This window comes from Hipposideros armiger, unplaced genomic scaffold (genome assembly GCF_001890085.2).
Source record: "Hipposideros armiger isolate ML-2016 unplaced genomic scaffold, ASM189008v1 scaffold_745, whole genome shotgun sequence".
Taxonomy (NCBI): Eukaryota; Metazoa; Chordata; class Mammalia; order Chiroptera; family Hipposideridae; genus Hipposideros; species Hipposideros armiger.
This window is the reverse complement of record NW_017732095.1, coordinates 553,465-564,640: the sequence shown is the minus strand read 5'-3', so window position 1 is coordinate 564,640 and position 11,176 is coordinate 553,465. Positions and strand designations below refer to the sequence as shown.

The following is an 11,176-nucleotide window of genomic DNA, read 5'->3' as shown; positions in this document are numbered from 1 at the left end:
AGCCAGTGTCGTTTTGAGCTGCGGGTCAGGAGCAGACAGTGGCTTGAGTCGCACGCCTGCCAGGCCTCAGTAAGGGGAGGGCTCTGTCCTCAGTGGCCGCCTGCCTCCTAGGGTTTGCAGCTGCGTCCCCAGCCCTGAGCCTTCCCTGCACGAGGCAGGCCCACTGGTCTGTGCTGCCGGGCTCAGCCCCCACGTTTGCATGGTGTAGGCAATGTGGCACCATCACTACCACCCCTATCTTATTTCCTGCATGGGACCCTGTGGGTAGGGCGCCACATCACAGGGTGGCCTGGGCTGACCTCATTTTGTCCTGGCTGCAGGGGCTCTGGGGGCCATTGGGTCTTCCTGGGGGTTTTGTCTGCTGTCCCCCGCCTGGCTCACTGGAAACACGGAGCCTCCAGAAGGGTCCTCGGGGCACAGGGGCCACCGGTCATCCTGTCGGTCGGTGGGTGGGCAGAGGAGGTCACGGGTGGTGGCATCCAGATCCTGAAGTGCTCTGACAGTTGTGTTCTGGTAGGAGGCCTGGTGAAGGCTGGCATGGGGGGCTGCCTGCAGGACCAGCCACTGTCAGGTCCTCGTGGACTTGGAGGGGTGCACAGAGCTTGGGGGCAGGTTGGCTGGGCTCCCACCTGTTTGTGGGAGCTCCTGGGATCCCCGGACGCCATGGTTGCTCTCACAGCCCATCCTTTGCATGCAGGGCACCAATGGCTCGCAGGTCTGGGACACCTCGTTTGCCATCCAGGCTCTGCTGGAGGTACGTGGCTGCGTCTCCTTCTCTTCAGCCTGCAGTGGGCTTCCTGTATGGCCACCCGAGCCCAGCACAGACACGCACCTGCTGACCCTGGCTCTGCTCCCTGGCCCCTGAGGCCCTGGCGACGTCCAGCTGAGGCAGGGGGCCGGCCTGCAGGCTTTAGGAGCAGCGAGGCCTGGGGTGTCCAGGCTCTTCTCAAAGTCACTCTGCTCCTGGGGACATTGAGGAGAGCACTGAGCACGCACTAGAGAGAAGTGGGAGTGTTTCTGTTCCGGCGAATGAGCCATGTTGGAGAGTCCCGAGGGGTCTGCGTCCTGTGGGCTGCCGTGGAGGGAGGGGGCCAGTGGGCATGGGCGGGCAGCTGTGTTGTGGATGTCCCTGCTGTGCCCTCTGTTTCTCCATCATGTCTCTTCTGACTTGTGACAGACATCTTGACCCTGAGTGGGTTGGTTCCTAGTTCCTGGGGATAGCACGGTGTTGTCCGGGGACCAGCTCACCCGCGCAAGCTGCTGCGGCCAGCGGCTGACCCTCTTCTATCTCCCAGGCAGGTGCAGAGCACAGGCCCGAGTTCTCGTCCTGCCTGCAGAAGGCGCATGAGTTTCTGCGGATCTCACAGGTAACTTGGGCCCGGAGACTCTGGGGGGCCTCCCATGGTCAGAGGTGCCTCCTCCGTGCCCCCACCCTGCCCATTAGCTCGTGGGGACCTGATGGTGTTTTCTGGCAGTGGGTGTGGGCTGTGGGCAGCGGGCGAAGCCTCAAGGGTCCCCTCTGGCACCAATGGCCGAGAGGCCACAGCTCGGGCACCCCACATCCTTCTGTGTGGGCCCCTCCCCACCCTGGTGTTTGCGTGTGGCCGCCGCTGCGTGTGGACGTGCTCCCTCCTGTACCTCCACATGTGTCTTCCTGGCGCTGCTCAGGTCCCGGACAACCCGCCCGACTACCAGAAGTACTACCGCCAGATGACGAAGGTATGTGGGCCTGCTCGCCGCTGGGCTTGCCTTGGGGGGCTCTTGCCTGAGCCCTGGGGCTTCTGGTGGTGAGGACACATGCAGGGGGTGCCCCCCATGGCCCCGAGGTGGCCCCGATGGGCGCTGTGCGCTCTGGAGGACACACACGGGCTTGTCCACACGCTGTGCACACCCATCGCGTCTCTGAGGCGCTCCAGCCACACAGACGTGTTAGAGACGCCGTGGGCACGAGGGTGAGGGAGACGAGGAGGCGAGGGCGGAGGGGCAGTCCCTCCAGTGTGTGTGAGCGTGCACCCGCTGTGCCGCGTCCTCACGGGTCGGGAGCGTGGCAGTGACTGTTTCCTGGGTGGGTCCTGTGGTGGGATCTGGGTCGGTGATGAGAGCGGCTGCATGTGGGCTTCTTGAGTCGGAAGCCGAGGCCCGTCCACACGGGGGCTCCGCGCAGGGGCGGAGGGTGCCGGGGATGCCTGCTCCCACCAGTCACGGCCACGTTCCGCAGGGCGCCTTCTCCTTCAGCACTGTGGACTGTGGCTGGATTGTCACCGACTGCACAGCGGAGGCCTTGAAGTCCGTCCTCCTCGTGCAAGAAAAGTGTCCTGTCACTACACACATCCCGCCAGAGCAGCTCTTTGACGCCGTCAACGTGGTGAGGCTGCTGGACGCGCAGGGTCCCCGGGTCCCGTTAGTGCTGCGCCTGAGCTGTGCCCTGGCCTGCATGTCCCCTGGGACCTGTCCCAGCCAACACGTGGGGCCAAGACCGTGAGCCAGAGCGGCATGTCCCTACAGCACCTGGCTCGGCAGCTGGGGGCTCTGGCCGGGCGTTGGTAGAGCCGGCGTCCTGGGCCAGCACAGGGAGGGGCTGGCGCCAGGCAGGTGGCTTTGGCCTGTTCTCTCCTGCGTCTTGGAGGCTTACACGCCAGCCGCTCCTACAGCCCTTCCGGGAAGGCTGGCCATCTCCACGGTGCCGGGAACACGATGCCAGCCCTTTCAGCATGGGCACAGCGGAGGCCGCTGGCTCAGAGCGCCTATGCGACTTAACAACTAGGCGTATGCGCGTCGGGCTGTGTCCCCAAGGTTTCACGGAGTGCCTTACGGACAGAGGCTGCGACTCACTGTCAGGTCGCTGAGGCTCAGTGTGACATGGGGGCCGGCTCCTGCCTCCCCTCCCAGCCCACTGGTTCTCGGCGCCCACATGGCTGGGGCCCCCCGCACGCTCAGCTCAGATGTGCTCTGGTTTCAGTTGCTGAGCATGAGAAACTCTGATGGGGGATTTGCCACCTATGAGACCAAGCGTGGGGGGTACCTGCTGGAGCTGCTGAACCCCTCGGAAGTCTTCGGTGAGTGGCCATCAGCCGGCGTTTAGCCACATCCCAGGACCCTGTGCCAAGGCATAGCTGCTGACCAGAGTTACCCTGACCAGGGCTATGCCCACAGGGGCTCTGGCAGGTGACTCAAGTCCTGTAAGGAGCCCCCAGCCCTGGAGGGCTCCATGCTCCTCAACCAGTGAGGGTGGCCTGGAGCCCCTGCTGTGGGTGGGGATCACGGCAGGATCTGGGGGCTCACACCGGCTCCGGCCCCTGCCGCGTCCTGAGTGCTCCTTGCAAGGAGCTGTCGGTGGACCCTGACGCTCTGTGCCCCCTGCATGTCGTGGTTCATCCTGCTCCACGTTTAGGCCCTGACGCCCCTGCTGTCACTGCCAAACTCGGGCCAGTGTGCGGGCTTCTGGGGTGCGGTGCAGCTCTCTGCTCTGTGTGCCCTGTTCCATCCTCCCGCTGGCATGGCAGTCCCATGGCACACAAGCGCCTCCAAGTCACCAGGTCATCTGTGTGGCATTGTCACCTGGGCTAGTCACTGGTGATACCTTCCTGTTTCCTTGGGGGATGGCCACGCTCTCGGTGCATCAGGCCCCACACATTATGGTGCTTTGTGCTCAAGGCTTAGCGTGCGTTGCCGAAATGGGTGGCGAGCAGCAGCTCCCGCCTCACTGCGCCCTTGCTCTCCCAGGGGACATCATGATAGACTACACGTACGTGGAGTGCACCTCGGCCGTGATGCAGGCGCTCTGGCATTTCCACGTGCAGTTCCCTGAGCACAGGCCCCAGGAAATCAGGTAAGGGTAGCTGTGGCCACTCCGGGCTGACAGCACAGTCACTGTCCAGCTTGACCTGGAGCCTGTCACAGAAAGGGCTCTGGGCAAAGCTCCTTTAGTCCCGGGAGGGACTTCCGGCGCCCCTGAGCCCAGCGCAAGTCCAGAAGTGGCTCCAACGGTGCTGGGGGCTCCGCGTCGCACAGTTACCCCACAGAAGCGCGTGATTTTTCTCGTCATCTTCATGATGCTAAAGACACGTGCCCCAGCTCCACTAGTGGCTCCTGATAAGCCTTTCCCGTTGTCGTCTGGCCCGTGTGTGGAGCAGGGCGCACCCTGCATGTTGTGCTTCTGACCTGTTCTGACGTGGACACACCATGGGGCTGCCTCGGTGTGCATGTTACCAGAAGCCCCGGCTGAGCGGCGGCCGGTGGAGCCCCCATTCCTGCTTTGGCTGTGGACTGTCTGCCAGGTCACATGCCATACTGCGTGTCCCTGTGCTCCGGGGCCCTTTCCGTGGCTCTTGTGACTCGTGTGCTGTGAGCCTTGTACTTGTCTTTTGGGGCACAGAGGACGTGTCCTCAGGAGCGCCTTGCTGTGCCGTGCCCTCTGCAGTGTCAGAGAGCCCTTCCTGCCGGGACGAGCCCGGTTCTGTGCCCCCTGGTGGGACTCAGCTCAGTCTGGCGTGTTCGTCTTTTTGGCCTTGTTGGGTATGTGGGAGTTGATTTGGGAAGTGTCTTGTTCAGGACTTTCACAACTGCTGCCGAGTGATCCCGTTCTGTAACTTTGTTATAATGTCCTCGTCAGGGACTCCTGTGAGGGAGGCTGGACTCGAGATGAGCTGCAGAGTGTTTTCTTCTTATGTTCCCTGGAAGGTTGTGAGATCTGGGCTGTTTCTGCCTCCCTTGGGCCTGCGGTTTTCTTGCAGGAAAGCAGTAACAGCGCCTGTCGTATTCCCTGACTGTAAAGGGGACTGCTACTAATACGTCTCCAGTAACAAGGATACTTGCTATTGGTTTTGGGTGGTTACTCCTTCTCAGGGTAACAAGGTTCTTGTTTTTTTCTGCTAAGTTCTTTCCCTCCACTGTGAGTGGGTGTTGAGTTTTAGTAAATGACCTCTCTATGTCTGTGAGCTGATTAGGTATTTATCTCCTTTACTTGTTCACGTTGTAGATGTTTATTGTACATTTTTCTAATGTGAAGATGCCTTTGCATTTCTGGGATAAACCTAACTGGGCTTATCTGTGCTGTTTAGCTTAGAATTTTGCATCTGCGTTCCCTAGTGAGCCACCATGGGGGCCACGGTACGCCCCCCCCACCCCCGCCGGGATCCGAAAGCCTTGTGCTGGGTCCCTAGAATGAGTCGGAGTGTCTGGTGCTTTTCCTAGTCCCTAGAGAGTTTGTGTAAGACCAGAATGCTGTACAATAGTTGAGGGGAATACGCTTATAAAACTGTTAGGCCTAGGGTTCTTTTTCTGGGAAAAGTTGACCTTTTTGACTCATATCTTCAGTAGTTACAGGGCGACTCAGACTCTTTCTTCCTCAGGCCATTTTGACAAGTCAGTTTTCCTAAAAACTTGTATGTTTTGTCTGAGTTTTCAAATGTGTTGCCTAAAGTTTTATTTTCTTTTAACTTTTGGATTTCCACTATACCTGTGGTGACGCTGCTCTGACTGCCGATGCTCTTATTTGTACTGCCACCTTTGTACTGGTCACTGTCACTGAGTGACAGTATCGCCTAACGCCACACACAGTGATCACCTCCCAGCTCCCGTGGGTCAGGAGTCCAGGCCGCGCTGTTTCACTGTTGACCTGGGTCTCGTCTGAGCATCGACCAGGGAAGATCTGCTCCGAGCTCGTGGGGTTGTTGGCAGGTTTCCCCTCCTTGTGGAGTGTCAGCGTCAGGGCCCGCTGGCCTGCTGACCGGGCTGCAGGCCACCCTTCATTCCCGGCACGTGGGCCTCTGTACGCGGCTGCATGACAGCCGGCCCGGGAGAGAAGCAAGGGGGAGAGGGACTCTGCAGGCAGAGGGAGGCCGGAGCGTCACGTGATGTAGTCACAGGGGTGACGTCCCATCAACCCTGCAGGAACTGTGGTTAGAAACAAATCTGGGGTGCCGCCCACACTCAGGGCATGGGGGACACGGGCGAGCCCCTGAGGGGCGTGATGCCCTCAGGCTGCGTCTGTACCCTCATGCCGGCCCCTTCAGGGGGACCAGCTAGGCTTATGGTGCTTCTTCTCTGTCCTCTAAATCTTTTGTTTTCACTCTAATGTTTCATTTCTTTTTAGAATTCCATCTTGTGTCATTTACTCAAGCACGTAGCCTGACACTTCTCAGTGACACCTTTCCCGTTTGGAGCTGCTTCCAACACTGGACCCCCCTGAGCGTTTGCTTTCCCCTTGGGTTTCCTTACCTACCTGTACGTGCTTCTGCCTTGACCTTGTAGCTCCTCTCTGAACTGTTTATTTTTACATATTTCTTAAAGGGAGACCACTCATTCTTCCTGAGACCATAGATGGGTGGGATGGGGTCAGTTGCCGTTTTGCCGGAATGTTTACCGGCCGGCCCCTGTGTTGCAGGGAGACTCTCGAGCGGGCCCTGGAGTTCTGTCGGCGGAAGCAGAGGCCCGACGGCTCCTGGGAGGGGTGAGTGAGCTCCCCGGGTGCGGCCGTCCGCTTGAACACACCCGCTGTCCTGGCAGGAAGCCGCCAGCCACAGGTCCTGGTGGGCCTTGTCCCTGGTCAGCGCCTGGCCTCCACCCTGTGGTGCGGGCGAGTGCTGGGTGTGCGGCCTGCCTCCTGCCACCTGGCTTCTCGGGTCTCAGTCCTCACGCCTTCCCTGGGTTTGGGTCCCTTCTGACCTCACTGGGTGGTTCCCGCAAAGGGAGCCCGAGGGCCGGGAGGACCGGGAGGGCCGGTTCTGTCCCACAGGCCTGACGGTCTGCAGTGCTGTGGCTTGTGAATCCCGCGAGGCTGTTTCCCTGAAAGCAGCCACAGCCTCCCGTGCCGGAGGGGGTTCTCATCCTCCCACCTGCTGTGCGTGGGGCCTGGGCGCTGAGGCTCCGCCTCCTTGTGTCTCCCTCCAGCTCCTGGGGGGTTTGCTTCACCTACGGCACCTGGTTTGGGCTGGAAGCTCTCGCCTGCATGGGGCACACTTACCGCAATGGGTGAGTACGGGCGTTTGCCCCCGACCCTATGGGACGGGGTCTGCTCAGCATGACACTCTGCTATTGTTTGATTTTGGGGCGTTTTTACATTTTTTTAAACAGTGAGGTAAGATCAGTATTCCAGAAAACGTAGGCCTCACCAGGTTGTGAGTGAGGACGTTGCTGGCTCAGGAGTGGGCAGAGTCCGTGTTAAAGACGCTTGGCTGGGCATAACGCCCTCAGCTCGCCTGGCACCTCCTGGTGGCAGCGGCCAGTCCAGGACTCTCACTGGGATGCTAGGGAAGGGAGGCCTGGTCCGGCTGTGTCCAGCAGCTGCACCCAGCATTGCTGGCCCGGTGGGTGTTCAGGGGATGGTCATGGCAGTGAGACATTGGCAGCTGCAACGCATGTCACTTTATCTGTCCCCCATCACACCCATGGCGGGGTGGCCTTGAGTGCAGCCGCCTCACCCCATGGCCCTAAGGAGGCCGGGTCAGGGTGAGAACCCAGGAGCCCAGGACACTTCTTGCGTGATGGCGTCTCGTGTCTGCTCTCTGCAGGGCTGCCTGCGGGGAGGTCTCGAAGGCCTGCGACTTCCTGCTTTCCCGGCAGATGGCGGACGGAGGCTGGGGGGAGGACTTTGAGTCCTGTGAGCAGCGGCGTTATGTGCAGAGCGGCCAGTCCCAGATCCACAACACATGCTGGGCCCTGATGGGGCTGATGGCCGTCAGGTGGGGCGGGCAAAGGAAGGACGCTGGACGTGGTGGCTGGGTGGGTGTGGGCGGCTGAGCTCCGAGTGCAGGGCTGCACCCCGGGTTCCTGGGCAGGCCCCTAGGTCTGTGCAAGCCAGTGGGCTCCTGCAAAGAGGCTCAGCACCCACAGTGACGGCAAGGGGCACGAGAGGCCCCGGGTAAGCAGTTTAAGGTGTGGCGGCTGCTCCGCATGGGCCCGCCAATGTCCACAGTCAGTGCTAAACCATGTGGACACACGTGGCTGCACAGGCACACGCACACACAGATGTGCACACGTGCAGAAATATGCAAAACCACAGGTGTACACACACACATATGCAGCGTCCTAGTCTCTGCAACCCTGTTGGGTGTGGGGCCATTTGGGACATCTCCTAAGAGCCCCACAAGGCCAGGCCAGTGGAGGCAGCAGGGGCAGTCTGTGCGCACCCAGGACGGTGTCGGGGACCAGCCACCAGCCTGCCCCCCACAGCCGAGTTGGTCCTGAACTCACGATTCTCCGGTGTGTCACCCTCGCCAGGATGAGCAACGACATGAGGATGTGGGCTGGGTGGGCACAGGCTTGGCTTCTCCCCGGCCACCTCCATGGGCTGCCCACCTGGCCTGCTCACCTCCGTGCATGCTGCGTCTAAACCTCTCAGGCTTTACCTGTGTAGCGATGGCCTGAGGGGTGCTGACTGCCCCTAGTGGGTATGACCCCTCATGTGTGTCTGTTAGGTGGTCTGTCATCATGCGGTGTTTCACGTCCTTGTCCGGGTGGCGCTGCAGGTGTTAGGCCTGGGTTCTGGCTGCAGCCGAGGGCCATGTCACACGCTGTTCCCGCATGGTCACTGTCCCGCTCCCGCAGGCATCCTGGCGTGGAGGCGCTGGAGAGAGGAGTCCGGTGTCTGCTGAGAAAACAGCTCCCCAATGGCGACTGGCCCCAGGTACACTGCGGGCCCAGCACCGGGCCCAACTCCCCATGTCCCCACGGGCTGCTCACGGGCAGGGCCTGGCTGTGGGGATTAGATTTGGAACCACCACCAGCGAGTGGCCTGTTGAGAGCAGAGCTGCGGCAGGAGGCCGAGGACCTTGCTGTTGGCAACTGAGGCAGTGGGTGGGGGCAGGGCTGGTGGTGCTGGGAGGCCTGCAGCCCACTCTGCCTGTGCATGGGGCCGGGGTCGCCACCCTGCCCTGGATGAGTGGGGCAGACACAGCTGTGCAAGGCTGGTGGCCAGGCTGGAGGGTTTGCTGCAGGGCGAGGGAAGCGGGCTGACTGGCGGGGTGACTTTCTGCAGAGAGCCAGTGCGGCTCTCCCCAGCCAGCCCTGCCCCTCAGCCGCCTGGTGGAGCTTTGTGTTGAAGGCCCTGTGTCCTGTCCTCTCAGGAGAACATCTCTGGCGTCTTCAACAAGACCTGTGCCATCAGCTACACGAGCTACAGGAACGTCTTCCCCATCTGGGCCCTCGGCCGCTTCTCACGCCTGCACCCTGATAGCGCCCTCGCAGGCCACCCTTGAGAGCAGGCCGGTGGGCGCCTGGCGGGTGGGTGGCTGGTATGACCCCTGTCTCCCTGCCTTGCACTCCCCACTTCCGGAGTTAGTCCTGGGACCAGGCCAGGCGGGTGGGTGCTGGCAGTTTAGACGCTTTATATTTAGCTTAGCTTTGAGAAAAGCTCGATGGGCCCAGATGAGGGAAGGGACACGATGAGCTGTGACACTGCAGAGGGTACAGCGTGGTGTGTCCTCGCCATGGGCACTGGGCTGGGAGGGCTTCCTTGATGACAGTTCTCAGGAGAGGAGCAGTCTGCCCCGTCCCGGTGCTGGGCTCACCCCAGGCCGGCTCTTCCTGCGTCTGCTGCCCCTTGGGCTGAGGAACGTGTCGGCTTTCCTAAGCAGCCTGGTGGGGAGAGGCCACGGGCTTGGCGAGGCGTGGGGAACAGCAGGGCTCGCCGACCTGCCCCTGATCTCGTTTGCCCATGCGATACCACGGTGCTGCCAGCGTGGGTGCCAGCATCCCACCTCCAGGGTTTATAGTCGTCCTGTAACGACAAATTCTCAGGGAGACCAAGCATGACAGGCTGACCGGGCATCAACAGCTCTGTGGTTACCCGGTGTGGCACTGCTCTGCACCCCAGTCTGTCACCGCTCCTGTAGCCGGCCAGGTAGGCGTGACACCCAGGTCACCCTCGTGGCTGCCGAGACCCTCCTGTCCCTGTCTGCTCTGAGCTCAAGTGGGAGTGACTTCCGGGCGATGCCTTTTGGCAAGTTGCCCTCTGGTTTCTAAACCTGCCTGGTTTGCCAGGCAGGGACTGGGGGCTCGGATTCGGGAGTCCAGGTGTGGGTTTGCCCTTGACCTACACGGACAGGCATCTCTCGTGCTCAGGGCCTCCCTGGGGATGGAGCTGTGGAGACACCAAGAGCTCTGGTGAGAATAAAGCCCAAAGCCCCACCCAGCGCCACCTCTACCTGCAGTTCCTGTGTACCACCCCCTGCACAGGCGGCAGCTGCTGTGCTCTCCCCGGACAGTGGAGAACCACCCGGATGCCCCTCTGCCCCTGTCGTTCCCAGCCCAGAGACTAGTAGGGCTCTCGCCGAGGCTTCCCACACGTGGCCTTCTTCTTGCAGCCCTCGTGACCCTGGGGCACTGTCCCTGACCATCGGGCACTCGCTGGCTTCAGGGCCCTCGCCTGAGCTTCCCCTCCCCTGACCTTTCGCCCCTGGGGTCCCGCTTCTGCCTGCTCTGAGCCCTGCAGGGCCGGCCGGCCCCACAGGCTGCCACACTGGCACAGAGCCGGAGTTCACTGGGTGCCTGCTGCTCAGACATTTCACTCGGGTCTGTCTGGTGACGGAACCGTGTTGAATCCCTTTGAGATCTGCTGGGTTTGCTCTTGCCCCCTTTTTTAAAAATTTGGAAGTTTTTTCTTTTCCAGGTTTACATTCAATATTATATTTGTTTCAGGTGCACAGCATAGCAGTTAGACATTTATATAACTTACATAGTGATCCCCCTATTAGTCCAGTCCCCACCCGACACCAGTCTTTCCATGTTATTGACTGTATTCCCTGTGCTGTGCGTTGCAGCCCCGTGACTGCTCTGTAACTGCCGATCTGCTTCCTGACCCCGCCCCCTCACCCAGCTCCGCAACCACCCTCCCGTCGGGCAGCCGTCAGTTTGTTCTGTCTTTGAGTCTGCTTTTGTGTGTTCATTTATTTTGTTTTTTAGATTCCACACATAAATGAGATCACACGGTATTTCTTTCTGATTGAGGAGATTTTCTGTATTATGCTGGGAAACTTTCTCTTGGCCATAGTAGGTTTTTCTGTGTTCACCGTGATGTACTTCACACCCTTCCCTTTGAGGGATTCTTTAACTAGAAATATGTGACTGACTCACAGTGGGAACTTCCCTCTAGGAAAATTATTTTCCTGACTGAACAGAATCACTATTGTTACACAGACTTAATTTGATTTAGGCAATAAAAATGTGTGAAGAGTCA

At 60.3% G+C, this 11,176-nt stretch overlaps 1 protein-coding gene across 1 annotated transcript in view; it reads left to right on the top strand.

Moving 5' to 3' along the window:
* The window catches only part of LSS (lanosterol synthase), a 27,160-nt gene extending 15,984 nt beyond the window's left edge, over positions 1 to 11,176 (top strand). Inside the window, exons 11-22 of the mRNA XM_019628026.1 lie at positions 458 to 513; positions 698 to 754; positions 1,296 to 1,367; positions 1,669 to 1,719; positions 2,219 to 2,365; positions 2,960 to 3,056; positions 3,724 to 3,829; positions 6,386 to 6,451; positions 6,892 to 6,972; positions 7,512 to 7,682; positions 8,548 to 8,626; positions 9,066 to 11,176. Of these exons, the coding sequence (XP_019483571.1) occupies positions 458 to 513; positions 698 to 754; positions 1,296 to 1,367; positions 1,669 to 1,719; positions 2,219 to 2,365; positions 2,960 to 3,056; positions 3,724 to 3,829; positions 6,386 to 6,451; positions 6,892 to 6,972; positions 7,512 to 7,682; positions 8,548 to 8,626; positions 9,066 to 9,197 (1,115 nt within the window). The 3' untranslated portion in view covers positions 9,198 to 11,176. The remainder of the gene's footprint in view (positions 1 to 457; positions 514 to 697; positions 755 to 1,295; positions 1,368 to 1,668; positions 1,720 to 2,218; positions 2,366 to 2,959; positions 3,057 to 3,723; positions 3,830 to 6,385; positions 6,452 to 6,891; positions 6,973 to 7,511; positions 7,683 to 8,547; positions 8,627 to 9,065) is intronic.